General features: G+C 39.0%; 1 protein-coding gene across 2 annotated transcripts in view; it reads right to left on the bottom strand.

Moving 5' to 3' along the window:
* Positions 1–21,319, bottom strand: part of NAV3 (neuron navigator 3) — a 265,118-nt gene extending 243,799 nt beyond the window's left edge. For both annotated transcript variants that reach the window (XM_065669303.1, XM_065669312.1), the window contains exon 1: positions 20,885–21,319. In XM_065669303.1, the coding sequence (XP_065525375.1) occupies positions 20,885–21,127 (243 nt within the window). In that variant the 5' untranslated portion in view covers positions 21,128–21,319. The remainder of the gene's footprint in view (positions 1–20,884) is intronic.
* Positions 21,320–27,122: the final 5,803 nt, after the last annotated feature.

Here is a 27,122-nt window from a genome sequence, read left to right as displayed (position 1 = left end):
GCTTTTTTGGTATTTAAGGTTTATCCTGGTAACAGGAAAGAGAAATCAAACAGGTTCTGCCTATCCTTTTTACTGCCTCACTTAAGCAGTCTGAAACCCAGCCAGGACAAAGAATTCCTATTGATTTGGACAAATAAAACAGAAAGAATGAGGCTTGTAGGTTCATGATATAAACTTTGCAGATAAGAGTTTTCTCTTGTTACTACTCTGGAAAATATGTGACTTTCCACAAGCCAGATACTTTCTTAACTTTAAAGAAGTCTAGCTAAATTTAGAGTGTGAGTTTTCTCTCAACAAAGATCTTCAAGATTCACACCAAAAAAAAAAAAAGAAAAAAAATCCAAATATGACTCAATGACAAGCATATAACTAAGAAAATGCACAGACTTTAAAAGATATTTTCAGGAAAGTTGATAAATGGCAAAGCAGCTAAGAGGAAGGTAGAAACAATCTGAACTGTAAAAGCTCTAGAGACTATATATGTGTATAATATATATGCACATGGTTATACAGATACATGCACAACTCCATATATAGTGGAGATACTATACTATTGTGTATACAGACAAGACAGCCTACGAGATGGAGAGCGAAAATGAAGTGGGTTTTTTTTTTGTTACATATATACTACTCTGACACTAGATTTTAAATTGATTTTCTAATGCAAATAGGATTATGGCATTGTATTCCACCCATATACATACCAAACAACTTTAAAACCTGCTGGGTAATTTGAATGAAATAATGAAATCTGAAGGAAAGTAAGAGTTCTCAATGATTTTACATTCTTACCTTTTTTTCTTTTTTCTTTTTTTTTTTTTTTTTCCCCTTGGCAATGTAAAGAGGCAGCCAGGCAAAAAACACTCTCATCAGGTGAGCTCATCCCTGGTTGGGCTGTAGATCTGATCACCAAAAAGCACAAAATACTAAGAAACCAGACTCCCCCACTGTTTGCATAGGCAATGTACTGTATAAAAGGGTATCACTGTTAGAGGGACTATGAGAATTTGAAATAATAGGAATGAGTAATGGAGAAAAGGTCCTAACTAGCTTTACAAATATAATACATACTTTGTGAGCTTTGTAGAACCTCAAATTCCTATTGGTTTGTCTATCCCCAGGTAAGTCCATAGCTGAAAATTGCATTTTTAAAATGTACATGGAAACCACATTCTCTTTACTACCGTTTAGAAAACAGCACACTGCCGATACAACTGCTGCAGCATCTAGTAAAGCACCAGTCAGTCACCTTCCCATATGTTAAGGACCCCGCAGATACAGATTATACTGCTGGAGAAATATTCACTAGCTTCAGGAAAAGAAATCTGCTCTAACTGGCAACATCCCTAGTCCTCCAGAAGATCCAGCATGAGAGCCTCACATGGAGAAGCCCATGCCAGCAATGCTTCCCACAGCCCTACTTGTCAGGAGCAGCATAACAAGGACTGGAAGAGCAGGGTAAGGAAAACGTTCAGTCCCTGAAGGCAGGGAGGGAAGATGACTCATCTGGTGCTGTTCCCAAGTCATCCTCACCAACCAAATCAACAGCTTGCTGACATGCTTCAGAAACTGCCCTGTCTAGCTTTTCCAGAGTGGCAAAGGTGAGACCATAATCTGGGTCTTTTGTGAAGCGATAAATGAGGATTCAGAAAGGACATCCTCCTACAAAGAAAAGAGTTACTGCTTCCAGTGCTATTATGTAGAACATGAGCTACATTTTCATTACTCTGTATGTTATAGCAGTTTTCCTTAACTTGTCAAGAATTTACCAAGTTTTCACCATTTCATATAAACACCAGACAGTGGAAAAGTAAAAGGGTCTTTTTATTTCTTCAGTGGTATATTTAGACAGATGATTCATAGGACTTTTCTGAGACAACCTTTGATAAGAGCTTTTTGAGAAACAGAGGAGGAGCAGAATCAACCAAAAGATATTTATTTGCCTTGTTTGGTTAGATTGCAACTGTAATTAGGTCAGCTATACAAGTGTAAAACAATCACATAAATGACTGGAATTATGCGTGTACACAATCAGATAAGAGCCAAGCTCTAATTTCCTCCTCAAATATCTAAACTGCATTTTTCAGAATTAACACCATAAGGTCTGCATAAAGGTCTGTCTATATAAAGAGTGAGATCTTACATGCAAATGCAGTCACTAAAAAAGTTGCTGGACAATGTCTGTGAACACTGTTATAGCACAAGTGTCTGAGTGAACTTTTTCTGTTCAGTTCTGGGATGCACAGCCCTATCCTGTGTAGCTGTGATCCCCAACCCTATCCTGTGTAGCTGTGATCCCCGTTCTTCCTCCCTGCACACACCTCTTTAGCATCTCTTCTATTACTTTGAACCTTACAAGTTGTCAGAATCTTTGAGAGGGATATGCTAGTTTTAAGCACAGTGACTTGTAGACACAGCACAGAATAAGAGAATGCATACCAATTTTCGTCTTTCTCTGCTTATTCCCTTCCATGGAGTTACAAAGAAAAGCTCTCTTTCATCAAGAAAGTAAAATCAATGACTGCCTGGTCAAGGAAGTGAATGCAGTGAGTGTGGCGTTTGTTTTGCAGCCATCTTCATACACACAGTTCCAGATAACTGCAGTATCAGCCTCAATGTGTACTTTGTTTGGAGAAGATTCCCCTAATCATCAAAGAACTGCATAAAAAACAATCGTAGCAATTAGGGCATGCCAAACAGAAGAGACAGCTGTGAAGAACTTTTTGTCCATTTCTCTGAACATCCTCCCTTTGGCTCACTTGAGTTGAGTTCAAATTTCTCGCCTTTAACTTCAAGCTCTTTCAAACAGATACAGTCTTTACACATCTATCAACTGCTAACACTGTTCCACTGTCCACAGAGCAATAGCAGGACCTCGCTCCTCACTCATCCAATTTTTCTCCTAGACATACACGCTTTCTTCAACCCATGCTTAGGGCACTGGAATTCTATAAGGCTCTCATTGCCCCTTCCGAAAAGTGATTTCTGGTGTGGTATCTGACAAGAAATAAGTTAGCATAGTACAGAGAGGCCAAGAGAAGTTCAACATTTAAACATTTACTTTCTAATGTAAACACAGATAAAAATTTATATTTATCTGTGAGCTGCTTCCCTCTCTCCTCACTTATTTCAGGGGTTTGTTACATCACAAGTACTTCAGAATGGAATCTATATCACAATCCCCCTTGCACAGCACCTAACACCACTGATCCTCATTTGAGTACTTGGATTTAATAGTCTGTAAGGCATAAGATGGTAGAACATAATCGCTTATGTTTAATTGGACTGCTGTCTGCAGTATGCTACATTTTTATCAGAGACATTGTCAAATTTATTACTGCAAAGCTAAAAAATCTAGTTTGAAAAATTTAGTTTGGAAGCACCACCAAGAAAAACCCTGAGAACAGGTTAGTACAAGAGTGCTTAATGCAAGAAGTGGAGCCCTTTAAGAATAAGCCATGCTGTACCAGAGCTGTATCACAGCTGCCACAGTGGACACGAAGAGAAAAACACCACTGGTTTCACATGAAGAACCAACACATTTCAGAGGAACTGTAAAAAAGACCAAGCTCAGCCTGCTACAATTTAAATTTTTTGGTTTAAAATCTATATTAAAATAATAAATGGATATTAAAATAATTAAATCGATATTAATTGATATTAAATCGATATTAAAATATTAAAAACTTTTTGATTTTGCTTTTCTCTGAGTTAAACTTTTATTATCACTTCTAATGTAATAGGAGAGATGAGAAAGTTAACAGTGTTATACAATTTCTTTAAAATGAACAATAGCATTTTGTGTAATTAAGAAGCCTTACAAGAGTAACAACATGGCAGGTACAAACAGTGACTAACCTCCACTAACCTACAGGCTGGGTAAGTTATGATAACTGTTGATACAAAAGACTATTGATACAAAAGAGCCTTATAGATGATTCTCTTGAGGTATCACTAATTCTTCGGGCATAAAAACTGCTCTTAAATTAACTGATTTTCGTAAGATATTTCAGACTAGACTATTCAGCCATAGTTTGATTACATGTAATGGGAGTGTAAATAATCCTTAAAAAAAAACAATACCCAAAAAAACCCTAATAAGGCAAGCTGAGTGTGCTGCTAGAAGTAAATCCCATGTTTAGAGAACAAAGCCCCACATTCATTGTACCTAACTGTACGTACCAGCTGGGGAACTATATTACCATAGGTTCTCCCAATATACAGTTGAAAGAAAAGTACCTCCTAACGGTGATTCAAGTTTAGGGCCATCTTTGCGGGTGTTTCTCTCTTTGCTGCCTGTGAAAGATCTTGAAGTGACATATTCTGATGTACGAATATACATTAAGAAAAAGTTCTGTCTGACCTCTTGGTGGGGCAAACCAAGTTATTACATTATGTTGAGACCTAGAAAGCGGCTGTTTTACAGAAAATAAATAAGCTACAAGGATAGAAAAAAAGTTTTATCAAAAGAGAGAGCCTCTGAAAGAAACTAGGAGAAATATAAAAAAAGATTGGAATTTGGATTTTTAGATAAATCTAGTGAACTTGACAGCCGCGAATTTTAATAGGCCTTTTTCCTACATGCCTGTAATATTGATACAGCAAAGTGTTTCTATTTTTGGATGGCAGGCATTTAGCTACCTTTTGCTCTCTATTTTGCAGGATATTGTTCTAATTTGTCTGAAGTCTTTTCTTTCTTAAGCCGGTATAAGGCTTTATATAGTGTTCTTGGGGCTGCCTGGTTCTTGGGGCTAGGGTTGCCTGTGAATGGCAGCAACTAAATTGTCAACGCCAACACACATCTGCGGGGCATACTCCAAGCAGTCTTCAGGTCCCTGCTAGCTAAGACAGCAAGCACAATGTCCAAAGTGAAAACATGCAGACTGGTTAGATAAGTGACAGTTCCAGGGCTTTCCAAACATTTCTACTTCAAGACAGTTTCCCAGGCAAAGTAGCTTACAGCTCAAAAGGGGATTTAACAGAGAGATTACAGTGACCACAGCCAACGAGCAACACGGTTTGCATAGCACACATCCAACTTGATCAAGACTGCATGTTGTCCTGTCACTTGCTATAAGTCTTCCTACTTATTTGAAGATATTAGGCAGCAACCACAATCGCTTAGTGATATCCTTCCCCATAAGCAATGGCTGTAGCTGTTACAGAAATGTCACTCAGTTCCTAACAAGAAGAAAAACAATTCACACGAGGGAGGAAGTAATCCTCCAAGAAACGTCCCTAACTGATGTAGGCAATACTCTGCAAAAGTATGAGGACACTTAAATGAACATCCCATTATTATACTGGCTGAATTACCTGTTTTCAGATCTTTTTTCTTTAAAGTATATGAGCAGGTTCTAGATCAATGCCACCCTTCTCTTCAGGAAAGCTGTGACAGCAAGTGGATAAAGAATCTAACGCTGTCAGATGAATTCAAGTGCTGTGTAAATCTGTAGTGAGATGCTGCTGAGACAGCAGAGAACTTTTGATATATGTGCAAGTACACCTAGTGTTCATCAACTGGTTAAATATTTCTTCTTGTGTGTACATGTAAGGCTTATGTATTTGTACATACACAGTTACACTGTCATATATTGGGTAAACTAATTCATTATAGTAGTTCTGGGTAATGATCCATTGCACTACTATCTCTAACATCTCTGTAGCACTAAGCATAAAGCTGTGAGATTGTATCAAAACGAAACATGCCTCCCTCACAGAGACATCTCCACTTCCTTTGCAACTGGTTCATTTTAGTATAATCTTCGCTTGCCTGTCACTCCTCCTCACCACTTCCCAGGGACTTTCCATAACTTTATATCACCAATCAGATGTAAGAATCCAAAATACAATGCACTTCTGAAAAAAGCATGCCTAGATCCATCACCCTTATCAGGGCTATGTCTCTGCTAGCTTTCACAGTAGGCTCAAGAGATTTAAATACTGTATTTTGGAACACAGATGTACAATCTGTAAAAATTGAATCACAGAATATTAGAATACCATAGAATGGTTTGGGTTGGAAGGGACCTTAAAGATCATTCAGTTCCAACCCCTGCCATAGGCAGGGACATCTTCCACTAGACCAGGCTGCTCAAAGCCCCATCCAACCTGGCCTTGAACACTGCCAGGGATGGAGCATCCACAGCTTCTCTCGGCCACATGTGCCAGTGATCGAACACCCTCACAATAAAGAACTTCTTTCTAATGTCTGATCTAAATCTACCCTTCAAAGGCATTCCCCTTTGCCCTATCACCACATGCCCTTGTTAAAAGTCCCTCTCCAGCTTTCTTATAGAGGTAACATTAGTATAAAGTACAAGAAAAGAGAATATCTTCCCAAATAAGTTCTGTACTGCAGAAAAATTCACCCTACTAATTTTAGGCAGTGAAAATTAGGTGTTTTGCTTAATTTAGATTGGTCAACTCCCCTTAATTAAGCAATAGAGGCACATACCTTGAGAGGGTGAGTCATTCTAGCTTTACATAAACATCTCAGAAAAGTGAAAGAACCTGCCCTCAAGAAGTATATATCTCTACCATCTGGCTATAGTAAAAACCCAAGCAACTAGCTCAGACTAGACACCAAGCTTTTAACCGTCTATAATGAGGTAAGATGAATTCCACTATGATTGGAGCCTCCATATGGTCTTTGAAAATACCTGGACACTAGAACTGTTCTCAACCTCCAGCAGAGTCCTCCACCCTTTCTTAGTCTGACAGTTATAACTGATATTGCTGCAATTTTCAGTAAATGCAAAAATTACAAGACAAAATTAACAACTTTTCCTTAAATGTGTTTTTGTTCTGTGCCCCCCCCCCCCCCCCCCCCTTACACTGATGCTGGATTTCACTGATCCATTACGCAGGAAAAAGAGCTAGGGCTCCCTTGAACTTTCCAGGTATTCTCCATTGGTCCCAAGTTATTTGCAGTCAGGAAAAAGCAGTCACAAACAGCCATAGCTTCCCATTCTCTATTAATGCGGACTATCACATGCACTTAATCCTGACTTAACAACAGCATTGAGCCATCAGGACCTAATATTATTAAACATGAAAATAAAGATTTCATTAAAGAAATACATTTCAGAACAATGGTCTATACAGACTGGACTTCTTGGTATGTAGAGTCAGACAGGGAAGGCAGATATGGATTGGCAATAAGGACTGTGAGTAGATTTTTACTGAGCACATTTCTACCGCCAGAAGTCATTTATGGGTGGGACAGAAGGAGCGTCAAATTTTAATCTTTACAGCCACAAGTGTGAACAATTCTCTGCAGAATTTATGAGCTGGTTTACGTATCAGTATTTCCTCAGAGTTTTCACACAGTCAGATTGATTGCCCTTTCCTCATACTGTTTGTGCATTTATAGCCAGTTTGGCTATAGAGTGCATAAAATGGACATGAACTGCATACTGTACCATACAAGGAAATTAGAGGCAGTGACATGCCAATCATGATTATTACATTTTTGTTTGAAAACACAATATGATATCACTCATAATAAAAATCTGTATTTCCAAGTGCTCCAGCAACAAACATAACCTAAATATTTGGGGATTTTTTAATTAACCAAATTCCATAAGTCATCTAAACAGACAGAATTCAAGCTGAGATGGGAAGACTTTTGCTTTTACTGTCACAAGCTCAGTTTTCCTAAAATGATCCATTTTGAATGCTTTAAGTGCACAGAGAAGTCCTTTTTTTTACCCTTTAAATCTGTAATTTCCACGAATATAAGTCTTGGATTACCTGATCATCAGAAAATATCAGTTATAAAACTGCTCAGGATACAAATATCGCCTAACATTCCCAAAAATGAGGCCTTTGTCCTGGACCTACAACACACTGCATTTCACTTTGAAAATCTCTTATTCCATACAGTGCTCTGGAGCCTGACACAGATTGTAGCTCTGTACATGACCAGCAAGGAACCCACAAAAGAATGGATATACAATCTGTGTAACACAAGTAAATAGGGAACTCTACATCAATACATTCATAGACAGATAAACTGATGTCCCCAAGTAGCAGTACTAGCAGCGGCAGTTTCTGTCCAAGTTTACTTGTAAAATCTTGTTCTAGAAAGTCTGGCAGAAATGTTACTCAAAGTTCTCAAAAAACAACTTCACTCTGTGGCAATGCCTTGTGGTTACAGATAAAATACTGGATGGATTTCTTGAGTGATGAAAAAACCTGAGTATAAAGATTTTAAGCATATACATCTTATTGGAGTTTCATCTTTGACTGAGGCTGGAATACTCCAAGAACAAATATGTCTATGAAGCATTTAAAAAAGAACAAATGTAAAAATATAAACCAACATATTTCATATTTTTCAGGATAACATAATATGTTTATTCACTCTTTTATTTTACTTGCCTACCTAATTACAGCATTAGATAAACTTTAATACAGCAGAGTAATGAGAGCATGTTACAAATTTAACAACCTCCACAATAGGATGCAGTTTGTTTAAAAAAACACCATGCCAGTTTGTGGAAGAAGCAATGGCCTGTATGGTCTGAAAATCTACCTTGTAACAATGTAAGAAGTTATAAATCATCTAACCACAATGAAATGGGATGATATTCTTACTACAATGAGTAAGTAAAATGAAGTTTTTAAAGTGATGGAACAAACAACAGACATGTCTCTGAAAGACATCACGGAGACGATAGAAGCAGAGAGCTGCAGAAGCATACAGCTACAGGTTTCCCAGAGAAGTTGGCTGCCCCATCCCTGGCAGTGTTCAAGGCCAGGTTGGAATGCACTTTGAGAAACCTCATCTGACAGAAGGTGTCCCTGCCCATGGCAGGGGGATTGGAACTGGATGAGCTGGAAGCTCCCTTCCAGCCCAAACCATTCTATAATTCTGTGACTCTATAGGGCAGCAAATTCTAGTCTGTTTGGAAACTGACTCCTCAGTAACTTCAACATTTTATTTACCATCTCTGCATCGGTCTCCTCAGTGTTGCTAAGGCAGCTTCACAACCCAGAAGAGCTGGGAGGGTTAATGCAGCCCAGGAGAGTGCTGTGGATACTCTGACTGAAAAGCACGGCCTAATCAGCACAGGGATCATGCTTCTGCTGGTTTCACCTGTTTCAGTATTGAACATATTAATTAATTCTACAAGTAATAAAAAGCAAAAGGATGTGTTGCACATTCCATTTTTATTACTATGAGCACTTATTGTATCTTTTCTAAGCCTTCACCAAAATTATAACATACATGACATAAGTAACATGTACCTGTGTATATACCTACACATGTATAATATGCATTAATACATATATGTAATGTACATGAAGTAATACCTCAAACTTTTCCAAAAGACCCAAAATCTTTTGGTGCTCTGAAATGGTGGCAATATGCATACATTGCAAAAGGCCTCCACTCAACCTCCAGTTCAGGTTAACTACTGCAGCTAGGCAGTTTTGCAAGAAACGGTCTGAATTGAAACTAACGGTTTACAGCAGGAACTGATATTCACCTTTCAAAATTATAATTCTTGGATATACCACTGACTTATGGCTTGATCAAGATACATAATATTCAATTAGGACAAAATAACTTATTTGTATCAGAACTTTGTGTGTATCTCTGGTTAAAGGTTGCTGAGATACCTAAAGACAAGTATACAGCTCAGTGCAAATGACTGTTGAAAATACCGACTTTATTGCTATCCAAGCTGAAATTTTCAATGGGAAGTGAAGGAAACTTTTGTCCCTTTAGACTTAAATGTGACCACTATCACTCTGACTTTTCTGGCATTTATATCAGTATTTCACAATGAGATTTCAGAACTTCTCCCTGATTAAATGACATCACCTCCAGTGTTCAGGAGAAAAGGGATCAGATTTTCCATAGATGCAAATATGTCCCTAATTCCCTTGCTTTTAGGGAGTCTGAGTTCTCCAGTATCTCTTTTGCTGATAGAAATCTCCTGTATTACATTCGTTTTCTGTTACCAAATCCCCCTTAGGCATTTTTTTTGAGTGACAGTATTTAGTCAGACACACCATTTCTCAATATGCTCAGTTTTGTGAGCTCCCTTCTCTGAAATTTAATTGGATTTGCTTTTTAGCTTCTCTCATGACTTTACATCTTCCCTGCATCATGTCCACAAATGAGGCAGAAAGATCTGCATTGACATGGCAGAGCCCTGAGAAGAAAGTCTTGCTTTCATTTCCACACATTTTTCTTTTATTCCCCACTCCCTTGTCCTAATAGCTTATCTTATAAGCCAAAACCCCTTTAAGGCTGTGACTGACTTAGCTGTCCTAGACTGGGAGGGCTTCTTTGCCCTCATTCATCAGTGACACAACCATGAACTCATTCCAGACATCCAGCTGAAGAAACCTTGTTCTTGCTTAAGGGCAGTCTGTATCTGAAGGCTTTGCAAATTAGACTGCATTCAAAAGAATGTGTCTGGAGATGGCATCATGTATGAACAGAGCATCTGACTGTCAATCACTATACACAGTTTCTCTGTGGAGCAACCTACTTAGTTTTCAGCTAACTATATAGAACTGTAACAGTCTTCAGCTTGGCACTGCAGGAAGGTAAACAGTGAAGATGCTGATATTCTCTCCTTACCTTTGTCAGGATAACAGATTTATACAGGAAAAAAGATGCATGTTGCATATAAAATACACTCTACTCTTGTCTTCTTGTTACAAGCAGGAACAAAGAATGGATGCTTTATTTAATTGTCAGACAGGAAGCTGTTAACATCAGTAACTGATTAGATTAAAAACAAATAATCAGTCTTTGTGAGGTCATTCAAAGTAACTTCAGTAATGTTTTTAAAAAGTAGTTGATTAGATTATTTCTTCAGCACTAAAAAAATAAAATGAAATAGTAGTTATCCACCAAACAACTTTAATTTTAAAATAATGGCAGTATTACCATTTCACATATAAGCAAAGTTCAAGGATGGACTTGACAGAAACCAGAAGTGAAACTAGATTGTTGCTTCCCATACAAGTCGTGAGGCCTTACTCCTTCTCAAAAGCATTTTAAAGGCAAATCTGAACCTGCAACTCTCAAGCTTTCAGATTTGTTCTGCTCCTTCATGAGAAACAGATTGCTTCGGCTCTTCCTTCCAGAACTCTGCCTGTAGCTGGTGAGCTGGCCAGCAGTGACTAAAGCAGGCAGACTGATCAGCCGAGGAAATTTCTAAACTCCTTTTGAACTTTTATTTGTTATTTCACATTCTTATTTAATGCCTATTTATTTCCACTACAGAGAGAGCTTATAAAAAAACAAAACAAGCAAACACAAACAAAAGCCAAACCAAAAAAATACCCCCAAAAGAAAGAAAAGAGCTTGTTTACTGCATAGATGAGCTGCCAGGAAATCACATTGTAGTGGTGAGTAAAAGTCCTGCACCCTGACTTATGGCTTAGTCACCCTAAACCATGTATGAAAAATGCAGCCTTTCCTGATTAATGGAAGTGGTCAAATGTTTTACAGCACTTGGTAAGATGTCATCTTTCTGCTCATGACCACTCTGATTACTAAGCTGTGATGGTTTTACACACGCCCTATAAATCAAATCCTGATGCACAACAGGAAGTTTTCACTGCCAAATCTTTTGGAGTTTCACACAGCATCAACATGATACAAAGCCAGGTGTTAAAACTGTCAAAAAAAGATACTTTGAAACGGAAAACACAAGACAGAGATTAACATCTATTTTGTCCTAGTTTTCCAAATTTGCTGCAATTCACGAATTGGAAAGTTTCACCTGAATAAAATATTTTTTCCTACTGTTGAGAGATGAAATGCTTTCCACTATATTAAGATCAGAGGGGGAGAGCAGTAAAGGAGGGTTTACAGGAAAATAAACCTAACTAAAGAGATAAGTCAGACCAAATGTCACGCTGGAAGCAGGTTAGGACAGTACTAATATTATACTTGGTTAACTACTCTCATGTTTTATGCAGAGTTAGTACAGACGTTTAGTGGCTGGCACCTTCTCAGTTTACATATCCAGAAATACTACAATCCAGCCCTAACCACTTTAAAATCATGCTTCCCTTTGATTTGCTCATTTTCCAAGTTCTCTCAACTTGGTTTATACAGAACATACACAAGAGACATCAGAAATCTGCACATCTCAAATGGGGGAATTATCCTTTAGCATTTACCAGACAAAACACCCTGCATTCCTTTTCTGAATTTTAAATAAGTGATGGTATCTTTTAGCCAACATTCTCTTGCCAATAAAAACAAAAAAAAAAAAAAGAAAGGTTTGTGACCTTAAAAACATCATGGGCAAGTGAAGATTCGCACAAAATATTCCACTAGTAGGTTTGAGAATAGATAGATGCTTCCTCCTCTTCCAGCTTAATCCCCAAACACCCTCACTGTCAAAAGGCTATTGTTAAGGCATGGGCTTCCTCCAAGACCACATCCTGTGAATCAGGTCAAAGTGAAAAAGAGCTGCATTAAATGAACTACTCATTGCGTGCCCTGTATGTGAGTTTAAGAAAAACTACATGACTCAAAAAATTAGTGTACTAGAGAAATAGGGATAGTGCACTTAGACCAGAATGAACGCCTAGTTAAAAAAAATCAGCAGTTCTCATCTGCAACTGATAACCTTCTGCTACAGAGAAGGTAGACAGTGTATTCAAAGGCACAAATTAGGACCAAAAGAGTCATTTCCCCTTAAAACAAGCCTGATTTTATTCCATAACTATTTATACTTTTCGTATCATACTTAGTAAGTGAAAAGCCTATTAACAGTATTGCACACTGCACTTTCGATGAATGCTATACTGCTCCACAAAGGGCACAATGTGTTCTGAATCTCTAATTAATTGTGTCAGTCTGTGTTGATCGGATACATTAAAATTGAAAAAAAATCATAGAATTATAGAATGGTTTGCATTGGAAAGAACCTTAAGATCATCTACTTCCAATCCCCCCTGCCGTGGGCAGGGATGGCTCATACCAGACTATGTTGCCCAAGGCTCCTGGAGTAAAATTCTACCTTCAGCTCAGCGGCAGGTCCACACTCATGTTAACCACTGACACTGAAAAGAAGATAGAGCCAAAACTGTCCTTACGAGGCAAGCAGGAAAAAGAACTCATTATCTGGATGTTTTATTCTTAACTGATCCCTTACAAAAGACAAAGGATGGACTTGTGGTTATAATCTGGACACTGGGACTCAAGATATATATGACTTGAAATTCCCAGTCCTCCCCCAAAGTCCCAGCCTGAGTGTGGGAAAATCACTCATTTCCCCTTTAATCTCTCCTCTCCCTCTGTACTGTGGGGATAATATTTTTCTCTTTCTCCCACACTCTGCGTAATACAGCCATACATTCTGCAAGGCTGTGAGTAACTTCTCCTGTGCACATCCACACTACCTGTCGTGCTAAGGCATCAATCTAGTGAAAATTTCTAGAACCAAGGTCTGGTTGACACTCAGGAAAAATCCACAGAAAGGGTATTCTCATATGCTTTTACTTGAGGGAAAAATGATTTTCAGCTAAACCAAACTTTATAATCTTAGTGGCACCTCTCAGTCTGCTGGGTGCATTGGGATGCTCCTGGCTTTTAGGGAGCAGCCCACAGAGCCCCTACAAAATGTGGCCACCTGAAATATTCACTCCAGTGCTCCTGAAGGGACTTTTAAAGGACCCTGGAACCCTAAACTGAATTGGGTTCACAGGGCTTCTATGCTTCTTGTTGTAGAGCAAAGGATGGAGTCCCCGAGTCACTCCACTGCCAGATCTCACAGGTCTTGAAGTATGAGGCACGCCAACACTGATATTCTATATGACAGGAGAATTAGTGTTTCCAAGCAAGCAACCAGCTGGCTTAGACACCCTATCTGTCTTTCAGGAAACTTAACTAGAAGTGCAATACTTCAGTGAAATGCCTGTAGAAACACTCATACCAGACAATGGTATTTTTTCTAAGGCAGCAAAGCTGCCTCCAAAGGCAGTTCCTCCATCTCTATGGCACTGTGAGCCATGAGCCTCTCAGCTCATGTTCCAGACTAGTATGGTTTCATTACCACAGACCTGCAGTCAGCTTAATCAAGGAATGAGAAAAGAGAATGAGGAGACCATCAGTATGACTGAGTTCTTAGCATGAGGAAGGATCGCTGCTAGCAATGCTATGAATGACAGGCGTAAATTCATCTGTGGGTTTTTTTTTTTTTTTTTATATACTCCAGTGAAAAAGATACCTTACCTTGCATTCAAAGCATTCCTCTGCTTAACTACTGTTTCTGAGAGGAGGTTTTACTAAAGCCTAACCAACACCTCCTGGGGTAGAATATAAGCCCATTATTTTTATCCAGAGATAGATACCACTTATCTCCATTTACAATCATGGAGAACAGATTACCCTGAGGAGCTGCAAGAGTGCTGTACCAAACAAATGTTGCTGGGTTGCTTCAGGTTCTGCAGTTCTGTGGGCGCATCCACAGTGCATCAAAACTCAGACACATTCTGATTTTCAAGGAAAAGATTTTTTTAATGAAAAGTTGCTGGCCAGGAAATCCCCAAGCAGCTTCCCTAGGCACAGATGCAATACAAAGGAGTAACTGTTTTCTGCTGATGCCTAATACTAGCTTGCAATGCTTAAATTAATATGGAATACATTGAGTTCTGTGTTCTTATTTCGTGAGAGAAAATAAAAGCAGTGGGAAGGTCAGCAGAAGCCTTAAGATCAGGTCAGTAAATACCTTCCTCTCCATGATCCTAATTACAAATTACAAACAAAAAAGCATCTTTTGACCTACAGTCAATACACTTTGCTCACAAACACAAAAGCTTTGAGAGCTGCATATTGTGTTACTGCACATTTCTCTCAACTATATGAAAATGTGCTTGCTACAGATGATTAGAAAATAAACATGCAACAGGGAAGTTCACTCCAAGCTCATACAGCATGAGGCTCTTAAATGAGTTATAGCGTAGACAGATGGTGCTGGATACATAAAGCACATTAAAGATGCTCCTATCTGTTCGATAAAGAAATAATTCAGAGCACAAGGCAAGAAGCTGAAATTGCTGACAATCTGAACTTCTGCCAACTGTCCTGGCTTCGCTGGGGCTGTGTGAATTTTAAACACACAGTCCCAGGTGTCAGCAGTGCCGACTGAAATTTCTGGCAGCTAGTTCAGTGCTTTTGAAACAATGCTGGCTTCCCATCACTAGCGGTCACTATGGGGAGAAGAGAGGCCGTCTCTGGCTGCTTCTGCTGCCCTTTTTGTTGCCTTGGCTGTTGTGCTGTAAATGAAACACTCAGCACAATGAGCAGCCTCCTTTCTTGCCAACCCACAAGGCAGACATCTCCAATGCACTAGCACTGAGAAAAGGAAGGGTATGACAAAACAGGGAAATAAACTCATTTATTTATGGTCCCTAGATTCAGTATGTCAAGAAACTTGGTAGAACTTGGCTCTGAGAGACTGGACTAAAAGGTATCCAAGAAATTAAAAGGTCAAAGAGATGCGGGATTGCAACAGATGCTCTGCCTGGGAAAGATTCGGAGAATGGTGGGAAAGGGTCACGCAGAATCTGAGTAGATGGTGTGGAAGGGTTAGCTGAGGCAAGAGAGAGATATGGAAGTCATTCATGGCACACATCTGTTTTTCCAATGTGCACAGTACTCCCGTTGGCGTGAGCAAGGGCTCCACCCATGTACGGAAAGCAAAAATATTTGTCTTGAGATCTGTCTGGACAGAGATACCTAGCTGTCCTCCAAGTCTGGTGTCTGGTGATGGGCAGGAGTTACCACATCACCAACAAACTGGTTACAACCGATGAGGAAAAAATGGTATCTTTCCATGCTCATTCCAATGTCCCACTGCAACACAGCTGGCTGAATAACACTGGCGGTGCTCAGACTGACATGCAACAGTATCATACTAAATGAAATGGACCTCAAGAGTCACTTTAATACCATCAGTATGCGTTTTTGCCTAATCGCATCAAAGTATTTCTTTTTGTTTTGTAACACTGACATTCATTGTAGATCACTTTAATGATCTTCACTTGGTACAAATAAGTGTTGCACACCCCACTCTGTTGGCCATGCTTGCCAGGTAGAGCACATCTATTCTCTGTTCTGCTGATTAACAGACCACTTCCCCAGCCTGACTGCTCAGATATCTGTGCTCTGCAGAAGAAGCCAGTTGTGTCTCCTTCTTCAGGTGGACCAGTATCTCCATGCTACAAGAATCTTAATCTAGAAAGGTTTTAGGTTTACATATGTGTACTATATCAGTTGTCGAGCCTGACTAGCACTTGACACACATCATGAACAATGATATGAAAAATGTTGCAGGCACGACAGGGAGGCTTGATTAGTAGACAGAGAGAAAAATAAGTCATATGCATAAGCCTGTAAAGATGTCTGCCAACAGGAAGGAAGAAGCAGATAAAGCAGACAGCAACAGAGAGATAGCATGGACAAAGAGAAAGCGAAAACAAGAAAAAAATAAAAGAGAAATAAGATAATATGACAGTAAAAGAATAACTCAGGAAAGATGGCTAAAATCTTATCATCAGAGTCATATAACCAAAACACTACAATTAATATACCAGATTCAGCTCAGAGGAAATTCAGTTTGGCAACATAAAATGACGGTACAGTGTTCTTGAAAGAAGAAAGTTTGATGATGGGAGAAAACCCCTGGGAGCATAAAGCAGAGCACTGCAAGAAGCAACCCCAGGAAGTCAAGCTAGAAAACCCGCACGCCTAGCAGGGGTGCTGACTCCCAGCAACCACTTAGCTTTATGCCAGAGAGGATACATGGCAGTGCCCTTGTGACTGCAGTGTCAAATGTGTGAGGGTAGCCAAAATCAATCATGGTGACCTAGACGAAAACTCTACTGCCATTGGCATTTTACTACAGGTCTATACAGTACAGATTTATCAATTAGTGACCAAAAATAAGCTGGTTTTGCAAAGAAAGTATTTTTCAATTTCTTTAGTTTTAAGCCATTGCTTCATTAACACTTCTACAATACTGTTTCATAGTTTGTTAGTTTTTTAATTTTGTTACTGTTTAATACCACATTCTAGAACTAGAACAGTATCACAAAGCAGCCTAGCATGATCTGATAATTTTGGTCTCACTAGTTTAGCAAGCAGTATAAAAGTGGTGACAGAAATATAAATAATACTGTACCCACAGTTAGAAAAATATTACAAAACACGTTGGTGTTTTCAGACGTGGATTTGCATAAAAACACTCTATGGTCCAACTGAACAGCGAAAGTCCATCTGCTTCAAAGACAGCCAGCATTTCACCTCATGAATCCAGCAGCTGGATTCCTTTCCTGTGTACATATATAGGAATAAACTTTTGTCTATATGATACTCAGGGACAAAGAATGTGCTCTGAATGCTGGCGTTCAAGTATTTTGTATGACTATTCACATCATAAGTGTTCATGAAGTCAGTTTAAACATTAGTGGGTTTAGCAAGAAAGCAGATGGACCTGTGTGTGATTTAGGCACCAAAGCAGAAATTATTAAAATTTTGAACTAAAATGTAGTTGAATAAACTGCACAGAGAATAATTAATTATTATGTTCTATCCAATTAAGAAAAAAGTTTAACATAATCATCTCAAGATTTTTCTACCACAGTTTTTATTAAAATAGCAATATCACGTGTATTAAACTTCAAACTGCATCATGTCTGCAAAAAATAAAACAACCAAGACTACAAGTGCAGTAAAATCATGAGAGATGGGACAGACACCTAGGGAAAAGAGAAATGGTGTTTGCAGCTGTATTCCTAACCAGCCTTGGCAAGACAGTTGTATGAGAAAGCTGACACAAGTGTCAAAAGTCTCAAACAATCAGGTTTGGTGAGACTGAAAGCCATACAGGAAACAGCTGGTGGCAATGACCTACTGTATTGACATGTATAACCCAAATTTATCTTGGAATCCTTAGCACTTATAGATAGCAACAGGATATGTCACAGTGACTACACATGTCAACCTAAGTGCTTTCCAGACAGGATGAGAAAGCTGGTGATCTACAGTGCAGCATGTGTAAAATACCAAAGAAAGCAATGCTAAAGATGGCAATCCAGCAGCCAAGGGCAAAAGTTAACCAGATGATTAGTTCATATGTTCCACTGCCTTTTGCAGATACATATCCATAATTTTTTCTTCAAAAATCTGTGCTGCCTTATATTTAGTGATATAATAAAAGCATACAAGCAGTATGCTATGTAGGCAGATTTTCCTCTCAACTGGAAACTCAGACCAGGTATTCACTACATTCTGATTGAAAGACCTTTTATCTGATCACTGTTGTAATGAAACATTCCCAGAGTACAGTACTGTATACCATAGAACCATGCAGGAACATTATATGTATGATTAATATGCCTGGTGACCAAAGAAATCAAGCAAAGGTCTATTGGAAACAGCACTCAGAAATGGTCAAGCTTTGGAACAACACAATTCGTAATGCAGAACTCACATCTGCTCAGCAAACATGAAAAGACAATAACTCTTAGAACTCTCTCAAATTTGTGCTTTGGACGACTGCTTAGATTACCTGGACATACTGCTGGGGCTACCAGGCACTGGGAAACTGGGGTGGCATGGATCTTCATCACTAATGAAGCATTCAATACTTTTAGGCTAAAGTATTTTCTTACTAGTGAGAAAAGCCTAAAAATAATTTCTTCATCATAACCACCCACCTTATAGCCCAAACTACTTTGGCAAAAAGATTTCGTGAAACTTGCTTAACAGGTGAATAAAAGAGCATTCTTCACAAAACATGCTTGGAAGAAAACTGGTCAAGAGCTGCCACTAAGCTTTACAGGGAATGTTGTACTTGTAAGTGAGGAATACAGAAAGACTGCAGAAATTAGTAATTTCTTGAATGCTCAGCACTTCTGTAAATACAGGTGGCCAGGGGAGGTGTTCAGACCATCACATGCACAAACAGGCCTTGCTCTTTAAGGATCATCTTTTAGAAGCGTTCAGCTGCTTCCACTGAGAACAGAAAGAGAGAAAGATACAATGTCTGGTAGGCTGGTTTTTGGAGGTTGGTTTAGTTTATGGTTTTTTTCCTTTAAAAAGCAGTCTCTAAGATTACATTTATTGTCAAACCCATAAAACATGTAATGGCAAATTAGGAGAACAATTTGAGTCCATCTAGCCTGTTACTTTATTCACAAGCACTTCACCAGGGCTCAGGACCAGATGCCTTGGAAGGATGTGACTCCCGTTAGGTTTCATGCTAATCATTAATAATAATAGCTCCCTAGTAGTTTAAACATTGAAGACAGGATGCTTTATATCTTTCTCCACACTTTCTCAAAGAATCAAGAAACATCCCTCTGTAGGCAATGTAATTGTATTCGGCTTTTTGAAAACAGTACTTGCAAATCTAACTTACTTTTTGTGTGATATCCATTAAAGAACAACATTACAGAGGAAACATAAAGAATATTTCCTATTAAAAATAAGCAATCAAGCAAAATCACACTGTGTTGAAAAGTGATACTATAATCTTCATGTCACACTCATGTCATAGAAAAGAGCTGTTCATCACTTCTGGTAACCAAGAGATGAACAGTCTGTTCCATCTTTGTATTTCTATGTAGCATGTCTGAGACCACCAATGGATCATCTTTGGAAGGCAGGAAGAGGCAATACAGAAAACTCTAAGGGAAAATTTAAGTGACATGACCAAAATCTCCTGGGGAAATATGTGGCAGGGATTAAAAAGGAAACCAAATGCTGAGAATCCCAACCCTATGCTTTAACCACACAACCAACTTTCTTCACTAATACTCAATTAACCCAGTAACTAAAAACAAAGGAAAACCAAGTACATATATTATGTGTATCTTGCCACTTTAACAACTCTGATGACACTAAAGTGTCCTCAAACTAAATAAGAAGCAACTACAAATGCATATTTAATCCCAGTGTGGTAATCAGTTCCACAAACCAAAAGTCCTAGAAAAGCAATGGAAAGTAACCTTACATAACACTGCTTGCTGAAGCTGTTAAACCACACAAGCAGCCATAGTGTACTGACTGAAAGATCTACAGGAATATATACTACTGACAAGAAAGAAGTCAATACTCATGTTCAAAGCATGAAAACTGATTTTAACTACAGCAAAAAGACTTGTAGAAAAACAAGCAGAAGTTGTTTAATTGTTAAATAAGACTTAAATAGACCTACACACTCCCCTTACAAAAGAAAAAGCCCTAAGCATCCTATTCATCTGAAATGACAAACCTTTATTTTTTCAATCACATTGAATCAGAGGTAGAGTGGGACTAGGAAGAAGCTATTTTTCAGAAGAGAAAAACACAGGTACTTTGCACTGAGAAGCTGTTTCTCTGGTTCAGCAGTTCTGCAGCAGGAGCAGCCAGATCATTTGAAAAGTGAAAAGAAAATCAATTACTTGTTTTTATTTTAAAAGAGCCTCCCTGTGGGAATAGGTGTGGGCGTGAGAGCTCTTTTTAAACTTCATAATATAACATGAAGCAGCCAAGAGTGTTTTTTGTTGGTTTTTGTTTTGTTTTTTTTTTTTTTACTTTAAGTCCTGTCATGTCATTACTCTGCTTACTGGGTACTGGAATGATTTTTCCCAACTTAAGATTCTACTGATCCTTATCAAAACGCATTTATGAAGCATTTAACACTAACATTTAAAACCAGAATATTTATTCCAACAGTAACACTGAGTAAAACAAATTTCCAAGGCTGCTATGTGACTTCAGTGGTGACAGCAAAAGTCTATTTACCCAGTCACCCCTGAGTTCCGTATGCAGTAGGTTTCCATCAAGTTTTGAATGAGCAAATCAACATTTTCTGAGAATTGAGATCCACAGTTAAAGTTTAGAACTAACCTTGCTATCTTCGATCTCCTGGGTTTTTCCTTGAAGCGCTCTCCTCTCTCCAAAATCGCAGGTTGACTTTAACGTAAGCTGGCAAGAAAGCATCGAGCTCTCTGCCCCAGTAAGCTCCAAAGACTTAGATGAGTACTGTTGCGAGCCGGTGGGGCCAAGGTTGGGTATCGGGAGGGCAGTGTGAACAGGCTTTGACCCGACGGCTGGCTGCCTTAGCTTGGAGGCAACCCCAAGTACAGGCATGGCTTCTATAAAACTACCTCCTTTCTGCCAAAGAAAATGCTCCTGACCTCAGTCTGGTAGACTCCAGCTTCAGTAATTCCAGAACAAATACTTTAAACAAAAGTAGCAGTCATCTTTTCAAAAACATCTTAAAACAATAATAATACGAGCTTCACAAGGAAGCAAAACTTTTCCTTCATCTCTCCCCTTCTCCCTCGCAGCCACTCACACACACCGCTCAGTGAGTCAGTGGCTCTGTAAGACTAAACTCTCCTTTGGGGCGTGAACTTTTCTTGAAGGTAACTGCCACAGAGTTGCCTGTCTGGGATTAAAGAACTCATAAATTCGCTGTCTCTTCTTCCTACAGCATTCCAGGTCTGTGTGTTAAGTGAATGAAGGACGGGAGAAAGGGAGGGAGAGAAGAGATGAACCCTCCCCGTACTCCAACTGTCAAAACAGCTCCGAGACCACAACACTGGAAGCAGAAACCTCTTCCTGGCTACATAAATAACCAGCCCACATCTGAAAAAAAACCCACCAAACAAAAAACAAACCTCTTTTTTTTCTTCTTTAAAAAAAAAAAAAAAAAAAAGGATCTGACTAGTGGCCAAAGCAAACAGCTGTTGGAAGAGTTTTCATCCCGGAAATAATCTCAGCAATGAAGCTGTTTGTCTGATTCCTGGCTATTTTTCACTGCTGACAACCACGAGCTACGGTGTTTCATTCCCTGTTCCTCCTGTGAAATCAGGTTAAAATCATGCAAGAGCGTGGCTAGGCACAGACGCTGAATCACAGAGTGGGTAACGTCTGCCTGTGCTATGAAAAATCCATGCAAAAACACAGGGCAGGATATAGGAAAATCACATGCATTGTTAGAAGATTTAGTCAATACAGCTTTTCTGACTTGCTGGGGGTTTTTTTTCTTTCTTTCTTGGTGGTGGTGCTAACGTCATCTATTCAAGGTTAACACTTCCCTTTCTAAAAACATTTAAAGCTCCATGAAGCCTGTGTCCAATGCATCGTTTCTGCTTGTTGCTCACAGAAATACAGAAATAGTCTTGCTGGCAATCTCAGATCCTTGTATGTGGAACTACAAGACAGATAGGCAAGCAGAGCAGGCTATAAAATGAGTCACGATGGACAGTCCAAATCGCTGAGCAGCATAAGCACTTACTTAAAAGGACAACTGTAAATTCCTTTGAGAGCCTATAGCAAGGGAACCCCTTAAACAGTGTTTTAAGGAAAAAAATGTGCACAAATGCCACACCATTAAATGCTATAGGGCTGTATCACCCAGCATTATGGATAAAAATGCTCCACTATTGTTCTTTTTATCTCTTCCAAACCAAAACACAGAGAGACCTGAATCCTATTCTGCCACTAATATCCTACATGGTATTAACTATGACCCCTTGAATAGTATGTACTATTAACACTATAGATTTAAGCCCCAGAGAAAATAAGAGCCTTCTGGGCATTTAAGTTCTCAAAGATGGCAAGAGTTAGAAAAAGCATTGAAAAGAAAACAAAGTAAATGAGAAGCAGACTAAAAGGATCCTCTTAAATCACCCTTTGAAATTATTTTGCGGAATAAAAAAACCTGTAATACACAGTAATATATCCTCTATATATCCTCTATCTTTCCTTTACAGAGATCACACTGACACACTAGTTAAAGATTCAACTCTCTAATGACTTATAAACTATCCCATTCTTCTTTGTAGTTTGTAGGACTGAATGTGACCTGGTTTAGGAATCTCCTGAGTTTTGAAGTGTGTGTACAGAGGATCAGCTAACCCATTTCAGCATCCTCTCCTCTTTGGTTTTGCCACCATTAACAGCAGCTGCAACAGGCTTTATGCAAGACTGCACAGAGGTAACTGCTCTGCAGTTTAGACAAGTTCAGCTCACAGGATCCACCACCCTGCTCAAAGGAATATTTTTGTTTGGTGTGACATTTCAGGTCTTGTGGAGAGCAAAGGGGAAGAAAGCTCCTTGTGCGGTCCGCATTTGTTCTCCAGCATCATAAAGCACTGCAGCTACATAAGGAATTCAGGTTTCTTAGGCACAACTGTTAACAGTTAATGCTTTAGAAAGTGCACATATGCAAAAGCTGAAGTGGACCACAGGAAAAGAGGGATTTATCTCTTTCAAGGTTTGAGGAGATGAAAAATCCTCATGAGGACTGTTAACCAGTGATGAAGACAAAGAGCAAACTAGAGTCATGAGACAGATACTTTCTTAAAAAAGAACTTTGCCAAAAAAATGTAATTGAATCTTATTACTTCTCAGGGTTATAATTTTACAAAGTAATGCATTATGGTAATCTTGCTGTTCTTCTTTTGAATACGAATGATGAGGTCATGATACCCACAGTCTCTTTTGCAACCCATTTTCCCAGCACAGAAACCCTAAAAGGAATAAGTAAGCAAGCTTACTAGGAGAGAGTCATCTGTAATATATAACCAACAGGATTTGGAAACAATGATGTGAAGTGGTGTTACTCTTCCAAAATAATTGTTACTCTCTCAAAATAATTATTAAATATACCAGGTCAGAGACATCAATTTCAGAACCCCATTTTTACAACAATAAAACTCAGAAGTGCTTCTGGTCTAGCAAAGATACAAATAAGAAACTACAAAATTATTTGCAGGAATTGGGAAAAATAATGGAAGAAAACAGTAATAACACTCTATAGGCACAAATGTGGTTACAAGTCTGGTTGCAAGCCTGGTCTTCCTTTTTTTGTGTTCTCCAATTCTAAACAAAAGATAAATAAACAAACATCTGCTATTTTTAGAAATCACTTAGCTACATTTTTTCACTTGGAAGGCTTTTGTGTATGTTATGATGAATGTAGGGTTTAAGAAGGATATGAGGGGAGAGAATACTTAACAGATAAGCCCCAGCAGTGTTTTCCATGCAAACAGGAAAGCACAGGATAAAGCTTGAATGAACTGGCAGCAGTCACAGGTGCTAGTGGTGGAGCTGGCCGGGCAGAGGATGGCACTGTGGGCAGAAGGTGCCTAGGCCCACAGGCATTCTATAAAGGGAGGAACAGGGCATAACTGTGCAGAAAAGGCAAAGTGGGATGCTTCAAAGAAGGGTGCCTTGTTTGGCGTCCTGCTGGCAGTGTGAATTTGTGTGAATTTGGTGGGATTGTCCTTGGTAACTCAGGGAGGGGGGGAGCTAAGTGACCATTAAGCAGAGCTGTCAGGGAGAATCAAAAGCAGGAATGAGGATGACTTAGATATAGATGAATAGTGTCCAAACTAAAAGAAGGCAAAGCTGTGAGAAACCAAAGGAGAAGTTGCAAGCAGTGGCTATAACCTGGGGTTACTGAAATGAAAGAAACACCAAACTGCCTTGCATTTGGGGGCGGGGGGTGGGGGGGTGCGAGTGGTATGTCAAGCTGGGGGGAACAAAGGGAAGTATTGGCAGGCTAGAGAAGGTAGTGAGCAAAAAGATATAGCTGACAGAAACAAGGGACACATATCTTCACTTGGTTACATGAAGCTGATAGAGACATCTAAAAAGGGATTGCATAGAAAGAGGTCAGGCTAAACATTGCACAGAGAGAGGACCTCTAGTTTTCTAATTTACCTGCTTAGACATTTCTCAGCTTATACATCTTCAAGCCATTTGGATTCAGGCTGTAGGAGGATTAACACAGATCATGACTGAAGCCCTGACACAAGGGAAATGACTAAATTGTGCAGGAAAGCTTAGAGAGCTACGAGGAAGCTGGAAGACAACTGAGCTGTGGAAAAAAACAGAGGACAACACTTCAAGTGGGACACTAGATAAAAAGTGGAAAGACAGACCAAAAAGTGAGGAAACAAAGCAAAGGTCAAAACGCAGCTCTTAGTAGTCTTGTCAAAAGTAACGGCAGTTCCACTGAAATTTTGAAGGCACGGCCATTTCTTTAGCTAATAAGGAATAAAAATGATGATAATCTGGCAATAAAGCATGACTTCTGAAGTGTCAAGCAATCAACATTTTTACAGCAATCATGAATTAGATGAATGATCTGTACCTCAAAGTAAGACAGTATGCGTGCAGTCATAATAATCCCCACATCACAGAAAAAAACTGTAATATTTATTTCACATCACAAGAGTAAACATACCTGAAATCTAACATTAATGCGATTTTTTGTTCTCAAGGCTTAACAGGAATAACCATTCATAGCACAACACTCCGGCATAAATTTCCTTTCCTTCATTGCATCTGATACCGCAATGGGTCCCGTGAAGGCTGCTCCCCATGTGTACTCCCAGACCCCAGATAAACTGCTCACATGAACTGAACAGACAGCTGGCAGTGTCTCCCTGACCACAGGAAATATCAAGAGAGGGGACACCTGCCTCAAAAGTGGAGCCAAGAGATTTGTTTGCTCCTTTTGGTTTATGATCATCGACAAGGAAGCTGCTGCATGTGTCCAGGGTCAAACAGGAAATGTCAGGGATCCAGAGACTGCAGAGGTCTGTTCTGAGCCGTTTCCCTACTTCATCCCACTGGTGTAACAGCTGTGTCTATAGCTTACGTGAGCCAGGCCAACTTCTGAATGAGCTTGAACGTGCCGATAAAATCACACAATTTTGTGTGTACTGATTTCAGGTTAAGCAAAAAGTTTTCCCCAGCTGGGGACAGACAGCTATTGAAAAAGCAACCAACAATGCTAAAATACTGAAGACACTGAAGGAAACATTTGTTTATGGTTTATTTAATAAACCGAGGTAAACAAGGTGTAAACTTTTGTAATTCAAGAAGCACACTGTGTGTCTGTTTGGTGTTACAAAACATTTTCAGTGTGTCAGATAATGATGAATCAAATTGTTCAGTTCGGACTCATGCTCGCAGCATCATTCTACTGGCATTATTCTTGTTATTATGAAAGTCAAATGAATCCATTAGTCTCAAGGTAAGACATGTAGTAAGTATTTAACCCTATCTGCAAGTATGAAATGCTACTGAGTAAGCTGCTATTGTTTTACTTAACAGTTTGGAATTCCCAAAGATATATAATCCAAAGACCACTTACAGTCACAGAAAAAGGTGCATCCGGCTTCCTAAAGGAAATCCTTCTGCTTTGGCTGAATGTTTGGGGAAGTTTTTCAAAGAGGACAACTTTCAAACAAGGATATTGTTTCATCCTCTGTACAATTGGTCCTTCAAAAGCTCAGCCAGGCATTTATGGTTGTGAATGCATTAACTGACAGAAGTGACAAGATCTTTTATAATTTTTATACATGCTGTACTTTTGCAGCATCTTCCATCAGATGTTTTCAAACCTTTATGCATAACTTAGCAGGGTGTCTCCTCATGAAGTATGAAAGATATATTATAATATAGCCAAGTGGAAGGCTAAATGACCTTCCTAAGTCTATATGGGGCCACAGTACTCAAGTAGGGATTTTTCTGTTTACACATATATGTAGTTTAAAAATTATTTCTGTTTGTTATGGACTCCATTTAATCATTGAGTATTTGGCTTAAAGGAATCAAGCTTAAATACTACAGGATTGGGCAATGTAAACAAAAATTTTGTAAGGATAAGAAAGGACTAATAGGAACTGAACACACTATGTAGAGTATTTACATACTGACCTACTGAGTAGATCGTACAGCCACCTGGTAAAGCTTAATGAACGCATCAGCTTTCCTAATGAATGCATCAGCTTTCCTTTTTGGGAGGTGAAAGAGGAAAAGAATAAAAAAGAAAAGGATAATCCATTTGTTCCTTTCTAAATAAATGAACCAAACACTGATGACTCTCAAAACGGCTGTTAACTGCAGCTAACAAGGAAACTTCCCCAGTGCTTTCAATCTGCAAAAACTGATCTGAAAGCTTATACTCACCCTAAGTATTGAAGTGCCAGCTTTTCCTTCCTTTTTTCCCTTTTTTCTCAGTTTCTCATTTACAAACCTTCTCCAAGGTGCAGCATGCCATACATAGCAGGCACACTGGCTTCTCCAGCATCCTTATGGCCACTGGCAGGCAACTTCTCCC

The sequence above is a fragment of the Lathamus discolor genome, chromosome 1, assembly GCF_037157495.1.
Source record: "Lathamus discolor isolate bLatDis1 chromosome 1, bLatDis1.hap1, whole genome shotgun sequence".
NCBI classification, from domain to species: domain Eukaryota; kingdom Metazoa; phylum Chordata; class Aves; order Psittaciformes; family Psittacidae; genus Lathamus; species Lathamus discolor.
This window is presented reverse-complemented; position numbering and strand designations above follow the sequence as displayed.